Source organism: Chiloscyllium punctatum, chromosome 14, assembly GCF_047496795.1.
Source record: "Chiloscyllium punctatum isolate Juve2018m chromosome 14, sChiPun1.3, whole genome shotgun sequence".
In the NCBI taxonomy this organism is placed as follows: Eukaryota; Metazoa; Chordata; class Chondrichthyes; order Orectolobiformes; family Hemiscylliidae; genus Chiloscyllium; species Chiloscyllium punctatum.
In genome coordinates, this window is record NC_092752.1 from 5,725,503 (window position 1) to 5,744,850 (window position 19,348).

Sequence of the window (19,348 nt, forward strand, 5' to 3'; positions counted from 1 at the left end):
ACAAATGGTAACAATCGATACAAAAGTCTCAAAATGAACAGGACAGACCAGCTGGCATTGACCTAGGCACCAGAAGCAACGATGGGAGAAAGTGATGATTGCAGATGCTGGAGATCACAGTCGGGAGTGTGGTGCTGGAAAAGCACAGCAGATCAGGCGCAGAGGAGGACAATCAACATTTCAGGCAAAAGCCCTTTATCACAAATGAAGCTTTGAGCCACACCCTTGGCTCACAAGCCTCATTCTTGAAGAGGAGCTTTTGCCCAAAATGCCGATTTTCCTGCTTCTTGGATGCTGCCTGACCTGCTGTGTTTTTCTAGCACAACACTGTTGACCAGAAGCAACAATGTCTACAGCCCAGAATGGCTCAGTAACACTTTTACTGGTTGAGTCCTAAAAGACATTGCTGCTAGGCTGGGTCTGCAGCAGGGAGTATATGAAACAAGTGGGAAAAACATACTGTACCTTGTCCTCACCACTGCCTGTGACAATATCAGTAGGAGCAACCACCTCAAGGTTCTTGTCAAGATGAAGTTCCAACTTCTTAAGAATTAGGTTGTGTGGCACTATCGCCATGCTAAGTTTTCAAATAGATATAGCAACTCAAGACAATGGGTCCATGAGGTGCCATGAACATTCATCAGCAGAATTATACTCCCAAAGTAATCTGCAACTTCAGGGTCTGGCTCATCTCCCAATCTACCGTTACAGTCAGTTCAGCTGTAACGCAGTAGTTCCATTCTTGTGCAATCTTGTGTCGTAAGAAAATTCTGCAATAGCAGCACCATTTAATCTAATGGGACTGGAATCGTGTGATAACCAATACACTCTTTAAAAAAGTTTGTGTTTCAGAAACAGTGTCCCCAATTCAATCATGCAATAGCAAATTCGCATGAATGAAATGCATGTTATAGTAAAATGACCTGTACTGTCAAGGCAGGAAATAGTGGGCGGCACGGTGGCACAGTGGTTAGCACTGCTGCCTCACAGCGCCTGAGACCCGGGTTCAATTCCCGCCTCAGGCGACTGACTGTGTGGAGTTTGCACGTTCTCCCCGTGACTGCGTGGGTTTCCTCCGGGTGCTCCGGTTTCCTCCGGGTGCTCCGGTTTCCTCCCACAGTCCAAAGATGTGCAGGCCAGGTGAATTGGCCATGCTAAATTGCCCATAGTGTTAGGTAAGGGGTAAATGTAGATGTAGGGGTATGGGTGGGTTACGCTTCGGCGGGGCGGTGTGGACTTGTTGGGCCGAAGGGCCTGTTTCCACACTAAATAATCTAATCTAATCTAATCTAAAAAAATCCTGCTTAATGAAAAATGCAGAAGGGTATACCTGGAGCAATAACAGGCATATCTAAAAATGCAGTGTCAACATTGTGAAACCACAATATAGTATTTACATCCCAAACCAACAAGTCTGAGCTTTGCAGCCCGGTCATATCCTATCTTGAATAATGGTGGATAATTAAATAATGGAGGAAGAAGTTGGACAAATGTCCACATCCTCAATGATGGGGGAGCTGAGCCCAGTTCAGTGCAAAAGATAAGTCTGAAGCATTCACAACAATCTTCAGCCAGAAGTGTTGAGTGAATGACTTATTTTAGCGTCCTCTAGAGACGCCCAGCATCACAGTTTTCAGCCAATTCACAACACATGACATCAACAACCAGCTAGAGGGACTGGATCCTGCAAATATAGTAAGCCCTGACAACATTCCAACAATAGTACTGAAGATGTGCTCCAGAACCTGTTGTTTCTCTAGCCAAGCTGTTCCAGTACAACTGCAACAGTCGCATCTACCCAACAACGTAGAAAATTACCCAGGTCTATCCTGTATACAAAACACCATGACAAATTCAGCCTGGTCAATTACTTCCCCAGTTTATTCTGGATCCAAGTGATAAAAAGGTGCTATCAACAATACCATCAAGCAGCAATAATCTACTCACAGATACACAATTTGGGTTCAGCCAGGGCCATTGCACTCCTCACCTCACAATAGCCCTAGTTCAAACAGACAAAAGAGGTAAACTCGCAAGAGGTGAGGTGCAGCTAACTACCCTTGACATCAAGGCCATATTTGACCAAGCGTGGTATCAGGGAGCCTTTGCAAAGCTTGACTCAGTAGGAATCAGGGGTAAAACACTCAGATGGTCAGGAGTCATACCTAGCACAAAGCAAGATGGTTGTGGTTTGTGGATGTCATTCACCGCAGTTCCAGTCCTCTACAGGAGTTCCTCATGATAGTGTCCTACTCCCAATCACCTTTGCCTGATTCAATGACCTGTCACTGTAAAGGTCAGAAAATAGGGACATTCACTAATGATTAGACAACGTTCCGCTCCATTTGTGACTCCCCAGATATCAAAGCAGTCCATGCAGTAAGACCTGCAAACATTAGGGCTTAACTGTAAAGTGTCAAGTAACATTCATACCACACAAATGCCAGGCAATTACCAAATTCAACAAGACAGAATTGAATGATTTGCTGTGGACAGTCAATGGCATAATCTCAAAATCTCTCACTATTAACAACCTGTTTGTTACTACTAATCAGAAACTAAACTGGACCAGTCATCTAAATACTATGGCTAAAAGAGCAGATCAGAGGCTTGGAATCCTGAGCAAGTGACTCACCTTGAACCTCTCCAAAACCAGTTTGTTACTGACAAGGCACAGGTCAGGAGCATGATGGAATATGCCCCACCTACCTAGATGAATCCAACACCAACACCACCAAAATGTGATGCCATCTTGGACAAAGCAGCAGGCTTGATTAGCACCAGATCCACCACTGATGTTCAGTAGCGGCAATGTGTACCATCTACAAAACACACTGCAGAAATTCACCAAGGCTTCTTCGACAGTGCCTTCCAAATCCACTCCAACCTGAACAGACAAGGGCAGCAGAACATCCCCTTTCAGACACCTGACTTGCAAACGTACTGTCATTCCTGGATTGTCAATAGATCTAAATCATGGAACTCCATGATGGTATTGTGGGTCTACTTACAGCTTACGGACTGCAGAATTTCAAGGCTGAAGGTCAACACCACCTTAAGGGCAACGAGGAATGGACAATAAATGCTAGTCTGGTCAGCGAGACCTACATCTCATGAATGAATAAAAAAAAATGACTACCATCTATTGTCATGTTGTTATTTGTGAGACCTTGCTGCTCAGAACTGGATGTCATGTTTCCTACATTATAACAATGTTTATACTCCAAGAAAGCTGTAATGGCTGTAAAGCATTTGGAATGGCCTGTGATCGTAAAACACATCATAAACATGCAGGTTCTATCAAATTCTCATTGTGGAGAAACTCAACACACATTACAAGACAACTGAACAACAAGATCAATTTCTTTCCTCCTTGCACTGACTGATTTTAATAATTTTACTTCAAGTATCCTCTCATTTATAAATGAAAATTTAAAAATGAACCCTATTTGAAGCTGTACAACTTGCCTGAGCACACGAACATGGGGCATTGAACAAGTCAGCCAGCAATTTCCTTGGTAATTTGTAGTATTGTAAAAAATATTACAAATGGTAGCATCATTGGAAATGTCCCAACTTGAATCCAAACATTATGTAACAGTGTAACCTTGATCTGTTGCACTTTTGGCCACGAAGGACAAAACACGTCAAGGCGTAAAAAAACCCAACTCACACAAAGACAAAAAAAACACGACTTCAGTTTGATTATAAAAATCTGCTTGCATACCACATTAGAACAAATTAGTCCACTGACTGCACTCATTTGACTGGTGGGAGGCAGATTTTGAGAAGTGTAAACAACACTCTTCAGCAAAGCCTATTCTGACAAGTCCTGACGAACCTATCCCAACAGTCACTGCATCAGAGGTCAGATCAGTTTTCCTTTGTATGAATCCAAGGAAAGCAATGGAACCAGATGGAGCACCAGGCCGTGCACTCAGAGCATGTACAGATCAACTGGCAGAGGTCTTCTCAGACATCTTCAACCTCTCCCTGCAGCAGACCACTGTCCCTGCCTGTTTCAAGAGGGCCAACATCATCCCTGTGCCTAAGGTGGCTCATTGAGGCATGCCTCAATGACAACCACCCAGTGGGTCTAACTTCAGTCGCCACCGAGTGCTTTGAAAGGTTGGTCATGGCATTAATCAACATCAGCCTCCCACCACTCTTGACCCACTCCAATTTGCCTATTGGACCAACAGACCTACGTCAGATGCCATATCACTTGCCCTTCACCAAGAACAGCTATATAAGAATCCTATTCATTGACTACAGTTCAACCTTCAACACTATTATCCCCTCAAGACTAAATTACTAAATGTATAGAGGGACATGAATAACATCCCGCCAAAAGTTAATAATGAGTTCCTGAGTTTTGCTGGCATTGAGAGCTAGGTTGTTCTCAGTGCACTTAGTGATCTCGGACTAAGCTCCAATTGCTGCAACTGGATCCTCAGTTTCCTAACCCACAGGCCACAAATCAGTGAAGACTGGGGACAATATTTCATCCTCACTAACACTCAACACTGGAGCCCCCCCTGGGGTGTGTACTCATCCTCCTGCTGTACTCACCATATACCACATGAAGCCATTTACAAGTTCGCTGATGACATCACCATTGTTGGTCGAATCTCAGATGGCGCCGAAACAGACAGCACCTGGAAAAATGGTGCACTGAGAACAACCTAGCTCTCAATACCAGCAAAACCAAGCAACTCATTATTGACTTTGGCGGGATGTCATTCATGCTCCTCTATACATTAACACCACAGAAGTGGAATAAGTGGAGTGTCAAGCTCCTGGGAGTGGTCATCCACAACAAGCTTTCTTGGACTCTTCATGTGGACGCACTGGTTACAAAGGCCCAACAATGTCTCTTCTTCCTCAGACAGCTGAGGAAATTTGGCATGACGGCAAATACCCTTGCCAATTTTTATAGGTGAACTATCGAGAGCATTCTGTCTGGATGTATCACTACCTGGTATGGCAACTGTACCATTCAAGATTGGAGAGTGGTGAACACGGCCCGGACAATCACAAAGGCCAACCCCCCATCTACAGAATCCATCTACCAGGCTCACTGTCAAGGAAAGGCCACCAGCATTCTTAAAGACCCATCCCACCCTGGCAATGCTGTTCTATAACCTCTACCATCGGGGAGAAGGTCCAGAAGCCTGAACACATGCACCAGCCGGTTTCATAACAGTTTCTACTCTCCTGTTATTAGAATACTGAATGGACTCAAACTCAACATTTGCCTGTACCTGTGTTTTTGTTTTTTCCACTGTTTACCTGTTATTTATTTCTCTATGCTACTTAACTCTGATCTGCTTTTCACTGTGCCTCGATACATGCGACAATAAATTCAATTCAACTCAGCATATTTCCAGTCCACCAGAGCAGTTAACTATCACTGTTCAATATTTTTCGATTTAAAGCTTCAATCACCTATTTTATTTTCAATTTCTGCCAAAACCCTCAAAATGTGTACTCTCCACAACTGAACTGAAAACTCCAAAAATGCTACATCTCTCTTTCAATCATTTAAGAAGCAACACAATATACAACTGTGCTTGGAAATAAAATTTTGCAATTAAGGGTAGTGATATATTTAGTTTCAGGATTTTTGTAAATTAAACAAATTTCATTGATGGTTAATATAACATTTATTGCGTAACTAAATGCATTTCTTTCTGTTCTCATTTTGCTCTCAATTTAAATTAATTATCCAATTAAAGCACCCAATTCAAAAGATTATACAAATTCGTTGAACCTTCTCAACCATGTAGACCTTCATCTAAAATCACTTATGATATCAAATTTGTTCCAAGCATAATACAGGCGATGCACCAAAGTAATGTAGCTGGATGTAATATAGTCAAGGTTTTGCACAGCAAAGTCCAAAAACAGCAATGAGATAACAACCAGATTAACTGTCTTTGTGATGCCCACCTTAATCTAGTCAAATAAACATTCACTAATGACATGGAGAGGAATTATTTGTCTGGCAGAAACAATAATGGGAAATTACAGGAATACTAGTAGGGATCACACTGTGACCAGTCAGCATTAGAAAATGCAAGCTACTTTAAAAGGGCTTCTAGAACAGCTACAGTATTGGAAAGAAGATGTTGACTGGAAGTTGCATTTGGTTTTGGGTTTATGTAGTGCACCAGCAGTGTTCCTATCGCTGTGCCAGTGTTGTCCCATTTCCATATCAGTCAAAGCAAACACCCAGACACAGTATGGCTCTACCTTCTTCATCTTTATTCCAAGCCGTGGATTGAGAGCCATCATCCATGTTCTCTGTCTTCTCTCGAACAGCAGATTCTTACGGAATTATATAGAGTTATAGCAGCATCCAAATAAGGCAACGTCTATATTGATTGGGTGACCGTTAAAATCAGCAAGTATCAATATTAAAGATTAAGCCATCTGGCATGACACAATAGATGTTCTTCATCTCATTAACTGGCAGTACATAATAGATGTTCTTCACCTTGTTAAACCACTACCCTTGCCTCCAGCACATCACTGTCTACTGCAAGTTCTTATCTGCCCAATGTCATGCTAGCTGAGCCTTTGTCCCGCAACCCTAAACTTAACTCTTTCGCTACTGCTCATACCTTATACACATTCTTACCAGAAGTCCTGGGTTCAAATGCCAAATGCTTGAGGTGTGTGAAAATATCGGATATATCTTTTTAAAACAAAAATCACAAATGATCAAAAACATGGTTGACTGTCTGACCCTCCCCCCCAATCTCTACAATTCTCTCTTAGGGCTTATGTAGTGCTCCTACCTCTGGGCCAGGATGCTCAGGTTCAATTCCACTTGCTCCAGTGGTGCTTGATTACAAAATAAAAATCAAGGGATTCTGTATTCCATTGTCCCTGTGACGTTCTGCACATACATTACTTAATTGGAAATGTGGGTGATTTCGTGGCGGCAGATAGTAAATGAACATTGTTTGTAGAGGAAAAAAAAACAGTTCAGCTGTGTGCAAGAGCAATTCTGGGTACAAAGAGAAATAAAATAGGCACTGTAGGGCTCTTGTTGCACAGTGGTAGATCCCTGCCGTTGAGCCAGGTAGTCTGCATTCAAGATCCACCTGCTTCATGGGTGTTTTAAAGCATCTCTGAAGAGGTTCATGAAAAAAAAAGCTGAGCTTTTCCACCCCTGGTGGACTGTACTTGAAACTGATTAATTGCTTGACCAGATATCCTAAATTAATCTAGTCCCAGTTGCCAGTACTTGGCCCATATCCCTCTAAATTCTTCCTATTCACAAACCCATCCAGATATCTTTTAAATGTTGTAATTGTACCAGACTCCTCCACTTCCTCTGGCATCTCATTCCGTACAGGTACCACCCCGGTGTGAAAAAACTGCACCTTAGGTCCCCTTTAATCTTTCCCCTTTCACCTCAAACCTAGACCCTCTAGTTCTAGACTCACCCACCCCAGAGAAAAGACTTTGTCGATTTATCTTATCAATGCCCCTCATGTCTTTATAAAGAAACAAAAGGTGGAAATTAGTTTGTAATGAACTACAGGTTTACAATAAAACCCTTGCAAATGTGGGAAATGCGGCTCCCTAATTTGCCACATTGATATCAATCTGTTAAATAACCATGTACAAAGAAATTGCAGTTTTCATCCCTCCCATTGACCAACCAGGTCATACCCCCTACTTGTCTTCACCAATCCCCAACTCACCACCTTGCCACTTCCCCCCTTTATCTGCAGCTCCCCTTACACTCACCCCCAGCCCTGAAGAAGGAAAGGTTACACCCAAAATATCGACTTCACCTCCTGATGCTGCCTGGTTTGCTGTGGTTTCCCTGCCTCCTGCTTGTCTACCTTGGATTGCAGTATCTGCAGTTTTTTTGTCTCTAATTGATAAATACACTTTAAAAATATTTAGTAACTAAAAAACAACTGAGACAGTGACAAAAAAATACACTGTTCCACATACAGTATAAGCACTCTCTGGACTCTGCAAACTGGTTGCAAAATATTTGTCACAATGGGAAAACATTTATATGTACGCACATGGCTGTAGAATGAATGGTTTCAAAAACCATTCTCAAGGAGGGTCATTTGACTCAGAAAAGGTGAAACTTGTTCAGCTGGAGTGTGGTGAATCCATGGAATTCACTGCCAGAGAAGGCTATGGAGGTCAGGTCAGAGAGTATAATCGAAGACAGAGATAGATTGTTCTTGATTATCATGGGGATCAAGGGTTACAGGAGAAAACAGGAGAATGGGGGTAGAGAAACCTGTCAGCCATGACTGAATGGCAGAGCAGACGTGATAAGCTGAATGGCCTAATTTCTGCTATGTCTTACGATATCAAACGTGATCTGCTGATTTCTCCACTGATTTGCTTTCTTAACAGTTGCCCTGCTGTCTTCAGGACCTATGGACAGTCACACCAAGGTTTCCCCACCCTTCAGGGGAATACCCTCTGTACTTCCTTGGGTCCCGCCATTCAAAACACAAGCCCGCCCGCCCAAAGACGGCAACCCCTTCATGTTCACGTTGACCCGTATCACTGCAAAGTATGTCAACGATTTGGACGACTCCCCTCTCGGGGCACGTGGGTGCCTCCAAGCTCACGCATGCGCACTCACGAACCACCACCTAGCTGACACACGCCCCTGGCTGGAGGTGGTGGGGGGGCGACTTTACGCATGCGCAGCTCTCCCACCGAGCCCCACGACAGCCGGAGCGCGCGGTGGGTGGAGCGCGCGGGGTTAAAAAAAAAGAAGGCGCGCTCTCGCGCGAACGCGACTCTCACCCATGGTCCCGCCGATTTCTCAAAACGGTTATCGCCGTCGTCACTCGCCGACCCCCTTCCCTTTCCCCCGCGTACCTCTCTGTTTCTCAGGGGAAGGGGTGGATAACCGAACGGCGACAGCTGCTGCTGCTGACAGAAAAACGGTCGGGGCCTTCGACCAGCACCACCCGGTCAGATGGCGAGGCACCGGGAGAAGGTCCGTCACGTTAAAGTCCGGCCGGGTTTCCTTTTTATAATTTTGAGTTCGTCCTCGCCGTATTATTCGGGATAAATGAGGAGAAAGGGTGAGTGACGTATCGTGCTGCCGGTATGCTCGCTCGCGCGCTCTCTCTCGATGCTCCGACTCCCGCCGCCCACAAACCGTCCTGTCTTTCTCTGCCTTCGCCCTCCCCACTCCTGAGGCTGCGCACGAGCTTGCCGGCCCCGCCCCCCGGGCCGTTGCCGATTGGCCGAGCTTCCGGCTTGGCATTCCCTCCCCGCCCCCGACCTCTGCCCGGAGCGCTTCGCGATTGGTAAATCTGGATGTCCATCACCGTCCCCGTCCAGGCAGAGGGCGGGGCCTAGCTACTGTACGCCCTCATCCCTCCTTCCTGCTTTTCAATGATTGGCCTAAGCCTGATGCCTTATGATTGGCTACCCGAAGTGTTGATCATGGTATAGGTCCATCTGTATCATTTCAGCCCAAGGCTATTCAACCCCTTTTTTTTAACTTAAGGTTCCCTACAGTGTGGAAACAGGCCATTTGGCCCACCGACCCTCCGAAGAGTGATCCACCCAGATGCATTTCTCTCTGTCTAATGTACCTAACACGATGGACAGTTTAGCAAGGCCAATCCACCTGACCTGCACATCTTTGGACTGTGGAAGGAAACTGGAGCACCTGGAGGAAACCCACGCAGGCAGGGGGAGAATGTGCAAACTCCACTTTCTTCCATATATTCCTGTTTCCTTTTCTAGAAAAAGTATGGTTGATTTATTGGGTCACACCGTTTTTACAGCATGGTAAAAGGTCTTTGAGGCTATCACGTTGGCCTAGTCATCAGCCAACTATCGAAATATTCTAATCCCATTTTCCAGTACAAGTGTTTGATAAGGTTCCAAATGGTAGGCTATTGCAGAAAATATGGAGGCATGGGATTGAGGGTTATTTAGCGGTTTGGATCAGAAATTGGCTAGTTGAAAGAAGACAGAGGGTGGTGGTTGATGGGAAATGTTCACCCTGGAGGTCAGTTACTTGTCATGTACTGCAAGGAGCTGTTTTGGGATCACTGCTGTTTGCCATTTTTATAAATGACCTGGACGAGGGAGTAGAAGGATGGGTTACTAAATTTGCGGATGACATTAAAGTTGGTGAAGTTCTGGACAGTGCGGAAGGATATTGTAAGTTACAGAAGGACATAAATAAACTGCAGAGCTGGGCTGAGAGGTGGCAAATGGAGTTTAATGTGGAAAAGTGTGAGGTGATTCACTTTGGAAGGAGTAACAGGAATACAGGGGACTGGGATTATGGTAAGATTCTTGGTAGTGTGGGTGAGCAGACATATCTTTGTCTCCATGTGCATAGATCCCTGCAAGTTGCCACCCAGGTTGATTGGGTTGTTAAGAAGGCATACGATGTGTTAACCTTTATTGGTAGAGGAATTGAGTTTTGGAACCATGAGGTAATGCTGCAGCTGTACAAAACTCTGATGCGGCTGCACTTGGAGTATTGTGTACAGTTCTGGTTGACGCATTATAGGAAGGATGTAGAAGCAGTGGAAGGAGTGCAAAGGGGGTTTACCAGGATGTTGCCTGGTATGGAAGGAAGGTCTTACAAGGAAAGGCTGAGGAATCTGAGGTTGATTTTGTTAGAGAGAAGAAGGTTGAGAGGTGACTTAATTACTGCAAGATGATCACAGGATTAGGTAGGGTGGACAGTAAGAGCCTTTTTCCTCGGATGGTGATGGCTAGCATGAGGGGACATAGCTTTAAATTGAGGGGTGTTCAATATAGGACAGATGTCAGAGGTAGGTTCTTTACTCAGACAGTAGTAAGGGTGTAGAATGCCCTGCCTGCAACAGTAGTAGACTTGCCAACATTAAGGGTATTTAAATGGTCATTGAATAATCATATGGATGATAATGGAATATTGTAGGTTAGATGAGCTTCAAATTGGTTTCACAATTTGGCGCAGCATTGAGGGCTGAGGGGCCTTTACTGTGCTGTAATAAGACTATTAAACCTTTGTTCAAAAGGTCGGTGTTAAGTTCAGAAGCTATGGGACAATCAGTTTAAATTCATAATTAATTCTTAATCAGTTTATTTATAGTCACTTTGATAAATATGGACTAATTAAAGAAAGTCAACACAGATTTGTAAAGGGCATATTGTGTTTGTATAAATAACTTGAAGTTTTTTGAAGAGGTAACAAGGAGGATTGATGAGAGTAATGCTGTTAATGTGGTGGACACTGACTTCAAAAGCTATGAACTCTGGACCTCTTTCCCCAAACATCTCAGCCTCTTCACCTATTTCTCTTCTTTAAAATGTACTGCATGAACCAAGCTTTTAAATACAATCTGTTGGTTATTAGCTGCTGTAATATCCCTTTTTTAACTCGGTGTCAAGCTTTTTCTAATAACACTTTCGCTTGTTATGTTTGACATCAAAAGTTACTATAAAGACATTGTAGTTCATGTTTGCCCTGAAACACCCATCTGCTGCAACGATATGCTATTTCCACCAGATATCAAACCAACTCCATGACAAACCAAAGGGAATAAAAGCGTTGATAGTGAAGTAGAACTGGATAATGCCAGCATACATGCTCTGTCTAGTGTCACTGCTAACTCCAATTGCTGTACTTCCTTCACAAACATTTTACCCTTACAGACTGCTGCAATACGAAAAAAAATTGGCAAGACTGCCTTTGGAGCCTCAAATTATCACATGGATTTTTCTGCCTGTTCATACTGCTCAGCAAAGCAGGTTTAATGGAAAAAAGGCCCTTGTGCACTGCTTTGAAACAATAAATGGTACTCCTCAACAGCCGCATTGGAAAAATCTTCTATATGCACACTTGTGCTTGTGTACTCACTACATTTTATAATTAATTTATGGATTTTTTTGTAATGAGTGATGTTAGCACTGGGGACAACTGTACATTTGTGTTTTGTTTTGCCGGGTGTTTGGGGCTGGAATGCTTTACATCACTGTGGTGGAGGCAGTTTCAATTGAGATGTTCATGAGGGTAATGGGTGATCGTTTGCATTTAAATAACATGAAGGGTTACAGGGAAAAGGGAAGACATTGGCATTAAATTAAAATGCCCAGAGATCTAGGCAGACACAATGAGCTAAATGCTGAAAATATGTTGCTGGAAAAGCGCAGCAGGTCAGGCAGCATCCAAGGAGCAGGAGAATCGACGTTTCGGGCATCAGCCCTTATTCCTGAAGAAGGGCTCATGCCCAAAACGTTGATTCTCCTGCTCCTTGGATGTTGCCTGACCTGCTGCGCTTTTCCAGCAACTCATTTTCAGCTCTGATCTCCAGCATCTGTAGTCCTCACTTTCTCCTACAATGGGCTAAATGGCTTCTTTTTGCACCCTAACAATTCTGTGATTTTGAGCAGTTCTGAAAGTTGTTTTGACTCTCTAAAAGTTTCAGCTTGCCGTACCTCAAAGCAATCATCGTGTACAATGAGACAGCAGAGAATACAAGATCTTCCCTGTTGCCAACACCACATAAACATGATTGAGAAAAGAATTAATGATGATATGAGGAAAAACATATTCAATGCAGTGAGTAGTTAGGACCAGAATGGCACTGTCTGGTGGTTTGATTAGATTACTTAGTGTGGAAACAGGCCCTTCGGCCCAACAAGTCCACATTGCCCCGCCGAAGCGCAACCCACCCATACCCCTACATCTACCCCTTACCTACACTACGGGCAATTTAGCATGGCCAATTCACCTGGCCTGCACATCTTTGGACTATGGGAGGAAACTGGAGCACCCAGAGGAAACCCACGCAGACACGGGGAGAATGTGCAAACTCCACACAGAGAGTCGCCTGAGGCGGGAATTGAACCCGGGTCTCTGGCGCTGTGAGGCAGCAGTGCTAACCACTGTGCCACCGTACCGCCCATGGTGGAGGTAGATTCAGGTGTAACTTTCAAAAAGGAATTGGATAATCACCTGACTGTGTGGAGTTTGCACATTCTCCCCGTGTCTGCGTGGGTTTTCTCCGGGTGCTCCGGTTTCCTCCCACAATCCAAAGATGTGCAGGTCAGGTGAATTGGCCATGCTCAATTGCCCGTAGTGTCAGGGGTAAATGTGGGGTGGGGGAATGGGTCTGAGTGGGTTGCTCTTCAAAGGGTCGGTGTGGACTTGGTGGGCTGAAGGCCCTGTTTCCATACTGTAGGGGATCTAATCTAAACAGATTAACTGCTGTATGGCTCTTGGCGAGAGCTGGCATGGACTTGATGGGCTGTAACCATTTCATGATGCTATCTAGGTAAGGGTTTGTTTTACATTTTTATCATTATAATGGGGGAAAAACTACTCCCCAATCCAGTTGCTTGGTGAAGATTCTCAAAAGTAAAGAGAACTCATCTATAATTTTTAAAGAGTCAAATTTGGAACATTAAATTGGACAAGGACATTATAAATGTGATCCATCACATGTGATGAAATGGAAGATGATAACCAAAGGGATGTATGTTAATGATTCTGTCAAACAAATGCTGCTTCTGCAGGAGCCTGGAGCCCATCAATCTTTCAGCTGTCTGAAAGTGACATTCAAAACCCCTTGGGTGTGAAGGGGGTTCGTTGATCCTTTTGTTGCATGATGTTCTACTCATGGCTTGCCAAGAAACTGCTTTATGTCTTTATTCCGTGATGTAGTTTGTGCGTCAAAGTCCACTGCATACTTCTTTAATAATAAAATGCAGAAGTCCAGCAGGAATCATGCAGAATTAAATATACAAACAGGCCATTGAGTAATAGGTCAATACCAATACTTCTGTTCCATTCAATCCCGCTCCTGCAGTATTTTATCCCACACCATCAGCCAATCCTTTTATTCCTGCCTCCCTCATGGGTTTATTCAGCTTCTCTGTTAAATGCTTTGTGGATTTAAAGTGGCACTTTAGTTAAAAGGCATGTTATCCACATGCATCTATCTTTTTTCAGAAACCACCAACAGCTTATGTTCTGGGTTTTATTTATGGGACTTTGAGTGCTTTGCTCATTATTATTTTATCTGTGAATCCTTTTTATTCATTCATGAGCTGTGGGTGTTCCTGGCTAGGCTGCCCATCCCTGATTGCTCGGAGGGCAGTTAAGAGTCAACCACATTGTTGTGGGTCATGTAGGGCAGCAGTTAAGGACAGCAGTTTCCTTCCCTAAAGGGCATTAGTGAACCAGATGCTTTTTTTCCCCTGACAATCGATCATTAGACAATTTGTTCCAGGTTAAGAGAATTCAAATTCCACCATCTGCCATGGCAGGATTTGAGCTCAGGTCCCCAGAATATTTCCTAGGTATAGTTTACATTTCTGTGCATTTTTGCTTTACTAACAAACTTCTCTTAGGGACTTGTCCATTGAGAAGGCATTAGTCTATTCTATCAACAGGGATTTAGTGGACAGCACGTTTGCCTTCAAGTCAGAAGGTTGTTGGTTGAAGTTCTACTTCAGTGTGAAATTCCAGACCGACACTCCAGTATTAAAGAGTGTGTTGCACTGTTGGATGTTCCATCGATCAGATAACCTGTTAAACTGAGGTTCGGACAAATGAACCCCCCTCCCGCCACTATTACAAGTAAGAGCAGGGGAATTCACTCTGGTTTAAAAATGAAAAAACACTGAAGAAACTCAGCAGGCATGGCAGCATCCATGAATAAAGAAGCAGACTTAGCATTTTGAATCTGATAAGGCATTTTCAGAACAAAAAAAAAAGAGTTTTGAAAAGTTAAACTGGACATGAACTGTTAACTTTTTGTCTTTCCGCGGGTGCTGCTAGACCTGCTGAGTCTCTTCAGCACTCGGTTTTTATTTCCGATTTCCATCATCTGCAGTATTTTCTTTTTATTTGAGAATTCATACTGGTGTTCTGGCCAAATTTTATTCTCAATCAGAATTTTTCACATCGCAGCTAATGCAAGTTTTCTGTATGCAAATTACCTGCCATGTTTTCTAAATAGCAACAATACGCCTCAAAAAATAATTGACTGTAAAGAACTTTGGAACACATTGAGGTCATAAGAGACTATTCAAATACAATTGTCTAATTTAACGACTTAGTACATTTCACTATCTTCTGTATATACATAATTATTCTTGTTGCCAACAGCATTGTGGCATATAAAGTTCATGATATTTTTGTTTCTTGAATTGTTTGTCTCAAGTCTTTACATAGTGTTTGGCTGATTATTTTCCCTATTCTATTAAATATAATACTTCTGAGCAATTAATTTCTTCCTCTCTGCTTTCCCCAAGAATATTCTAAATCCTTAATGGAACACTATTCCTTCACTTTCTGCATTGCAGTGATTCTTTAAGCTATAGAGACTAAAAAAGCTGCACTGTTGGAGGTGCCAATTTTCCCTGTCAGGAGGAGGTAAAAGATTGCATATTTTGAAGAGGAGCTGGGTGAATCTTCCTGAAACCCTAGCCAAATTTATTCTTCAACCAACATTGTTAAAACAGTTCTGAAGAAATTTCACTAGACCCAAAATGTTAACTCTGCTGTCTCTCTACATATGCTGCCAGACCTATTCAGTTTTCCAGGCAGTTTCTGTTTTTGTATCATTAAAACAGATAGTTGGTCAGATAATCACATTGCTCTGTATGTGGAAGCTTGTTGTGTACAAATTTACAGCCATGTTTCCTCTGTTACAAAATAAACCACTATTTAAAATTCCTTGCTTGGTTTGTATAGTTTTTTGGGATGAGTTGAGGTGCTTTGTTCCTTTATTGACTTTACCAAACCACTGAATATTCTGTGTAAGGTAATCCTGCTATTCTTTATTATAATCAGCTCAATGCAATAAGATATTATTAATCTACTGACCTGATTACCACCAAGAGTTTAAGGGACAAAGCCTTGATTGAGATGTTAAAATTAGATAATGTTCTTGCAAAAACATATATATTTTCATTTTGTGGTTGGTATATTGCTAATAAATATATATAAAACTACATTTTAGGGGACTCTAATTATCCATAAATTTCCAACTCAGATACACTTAAAATAATTAATAGGAAAACTATTTTGCTTGGACTTTGTTATAAGAATAAATACTATTGTGTTCAGAATGTGTCTACAAATACAATGGCCCATGTTACATCTGAAGGTTTAGATTAGATTACTTACAATGTGGAAACAGGCCCTTCGGCCCAACAAGTCCACACCACCCCGCAGGAGCGCAACCCACCCATACCCCTACATTTACCCCCTTACCTAACACTATGGGCAATTTAGCATGGCCAATTCACCTGACCTGTACATCTTTGGACTGTGGGAGGAAACCCACGCAGACACGGGGAGAATGTGCAAACTCCACACAGTCAGTCGCCTGAGGCGGGAATTGAACCCGGGTCTCTGGCGCTGTGAGGCAGCAGTGCTAACCACTGTGCCACCGTGCCGCCCACAAGGTAAACATCGAAAACCTTCTGTCGAGGTCTAAACAAAAAGTCGGATAAGTATCTGCAAGAAACAATGAGCAGGGTTGTGGGAGAAAGAAGAGGTGGAGGGCTAGTCAGACACATGGATACTGTAACTGAGAACACTAATCTTTAAAGAGCAGCTCTGAATGATCCAGGGAACCATAGGCTGTGGCGATATGGATGAAATTGTGAAAGATGACATAAGAACAGTCTTGAATCTGTTCTTTATGGTAATTGAATGTACCAGCATGGGTTTATGAGATGGAGGCCTCGCCTAATATATTAGCTGGAAATGTTCCATGCATTTACAGACTTTGCTTACAACAGGAATTCTAAGGATTTTTTTAGATTTCAGTGCAGGGAGCTAATAACTGGCCAAAAAAGAGAAGGTAAACAGTGAATGAAACTATTCCTTGGGGGTGATAATCACCTTCAATGGTGTAATCAGGATCAACACTGGGGCCATTTGTGTTTAACAAAAAAGGCTAAAATAAAGCTGAGTTAGCTTTGCAGATTGGACTTACACTGGAGGAGGGACTTGAGCACTGGGCAAAAGACCAAACAAATCCAAATTAACCTGGGTGTGTTTGGAACAGCAACTTCCAATATGTCTCAAACATCTAAAACAGGGTAGCACAGTTTTCAGGAAGAAGGAGATGGCAACTTGAGGCCAAAATATCTTCACTCAGATTCTTTGGATTTTTCAGAGAGCTACTCAGTTTTGAGTGTATATGAAACAGTAATGGATAGAAGTTTGGGCATGAAAGGAGTCAAGAGATATGCTGATTATCCAGAAAAGTGGAGTTGAAATAGTCATCATAGTCACAATCGTATTGAATGGCAGAGCAGGCTCTAGGGGCCTGTGTCCTACCCCTACACTTACCTCTTATGCTTTTGTGTTCCTCTGGTCTCCACTGTCATTTGCTATCTTTTCCAAAGATGAATAGAGAGACAAAGACTGGCCCCTCTTTTAACTCTGTTTGAAAAATAATTAGTGCCCTGAGTTACCAATCAGAATTAGTGCCTTGAAAGAGCCTCCCAGGGCAATTGTGTTTTGTTTAGTTAAATTCTCCTCTGGGTACATTGAATGGAAATCATTTTGCATCCCAGGTGCAGATGGCCAGGAGTATAATCAATGACTTACAATAATCACTATGGCAATGGTACATAATATTTATACGTTATGATTAGTTAGACAATTATTATACCTTTACGTAGTTTCTGCTTATCACGCTTGGTAATTATAGTAATTCCATGATTCTTAAACAGCTTAGAAAGTTCATTCATTCAGCTTCCACTTTGTACTGTAGATGGCCTCTCTAAATCTCATTGACACACAAGGGAATATTACTTGTTTATTTGATTTAGCTCAGTAAAACTGTTCCATACGGTCTATTATAAATGTCCCAGCAGAGGTTGATCCTGTCACAATGTTGAATCCTTATTCTAATGAACTCTAAATTCACTGAAGGATTGTTTGCAAGTCAGAGGAATCGTGTTGTATTGAAGTTAGTGGATGCCTGATTAAGGTCCAGTAAGGAACATCACATTGAAGTGAACCTTATATAAATGCATTATTCACTTCAGATTGACAGATTTATTCGTGGTATTCCCATCCCTAGTGATTTCATTTACATTTAGTCATAAAAAATGTATCATTGTTAAAAGTCTGCATCTAAGCTAACACTGAAACAGAAATAAAAAAAATCAAAATTCAAATGAGGGCAAACTTTAAAATAGAACAAACAAGTACGCTATTGGAGATCTGAAGCAAATACAAGCAGAAATCTCAGCAGGTCTGGCAGCATCTTGGAGAGGGGTGTGAAGAGGGTCACTGAACTTAAAATATTAACTCTCTCCACGGGCACTGCCAGACCTGCTGAGTTTCTCCAGCTATTTCTATTCATGTTTGTTTTGAAGGCTAACATTAGTTAGGTTTGATATTAAAATTAATGCAGGCAAAACTGATGTGACTTTACTGCTAAAAATGCTGCTTAAAATGATCATTTCAATCCACAAGTAAATGTTTCATCTTAACATAGCATGTACTAACAGGACTGTTTCACAGCTTGATGTGGTGAGTGCAGTAATTTTGTTTTCTTCCCTAACTGCTGTGTCTACTAATGATAGTGAGGATGTTCAATGGATTTGTTCAGTCAGCTCGTGATGGAGTTGCCAACAGCTCTTCACATTACTCCACATGGTCATTAGGAATTTGTCAAAGCAGCAGACTTAGTTGTGGGCAACAGTGCCACCTTCTGGTCTGAGGCTGTACATCTGCCTCTTCCATCCATCTGGGTTTTTCTCTGTGCCTATGGATCAGGCTGATATTGTTTTCACAGGAACATTGTTCCAACGCATGATCATCCCAAGTGAGAAACCTCCCATTTGTTTATTTTCCCTTTTCGAGGTGCAGCTCTGCCTACTTTCAGCAGCTATCATCCATGCTGACGTAAACAAGTCACATTTACCCTAATGGATGTTTAAAAATTCCCTGAAAGATCAATACCATTTCTTTACAAAGGATTTTTCAGTCTGTACAACTCTTAATAATGCCACACCACTGTGGTGGGATGATGAGTCAGGATACAGAATGGAGATAGAGGGCTTGGTGATGCAGTGCAATGAGAACAACCTCTCTCGCAATGTCGGCAAAACAAAAGAACTGATCGTTGACTCCAGGAAGAAAGGAGGACACAGCCCCCATTTACATCAAATGGAGTGGGGGTTGAGAGCATCGGGTTTCTCGGAGTGACAATAACCGATAATCTGACCTAGACTTCCCACGTAGATGCTACGGTCAAGAAGGCACAGCAATGTCTCTCCTTCCTCAGGCGGCTCAGGGAATTCGACATGTCCATAAGGATCCTCACCAACTTCTACGAATGCACCATAGTAA

At 42.6% G+C, this 19,348-nt stretch overlaps 1 protein-coding gene across 4 annotated transcripts in view; it reads right to left on the reverse strand.

Moving 5' to 3' along the window:
• Positions 1-9,204, reverse strand: part of rap1gds1 (RAP1, GTP-GDP dissociation stimulator 1) — a 104,560-nt gene extending 95,356 nt beyond the window's left edge. For 2 of the 4 annotated variants that reach the window (XM_072583824.1, XM_072583822.1), the window contains exon 1: positions 8,803-9,204. Coding sequence is in view for 1 of the 4 variants with exons in the window: in XM_072583823.1 (XP_072439924.1) it covers positions 8,803-8,806 (4 nt within the window). In the remaining 3 variants the exon portion in view is untranslated. Of the gene's footprint in view, positions 1-2,165; positions 2,289-8,802 lie in introns of all 4 variants that reach the window. The other 2 variants (XM_072583826.1, XM_072583823.1) reach the window with 2 other exon arrangements.
• Between the last annotated feature and the right edge of the window lie 10,144 nt (positions 9,205-19,348).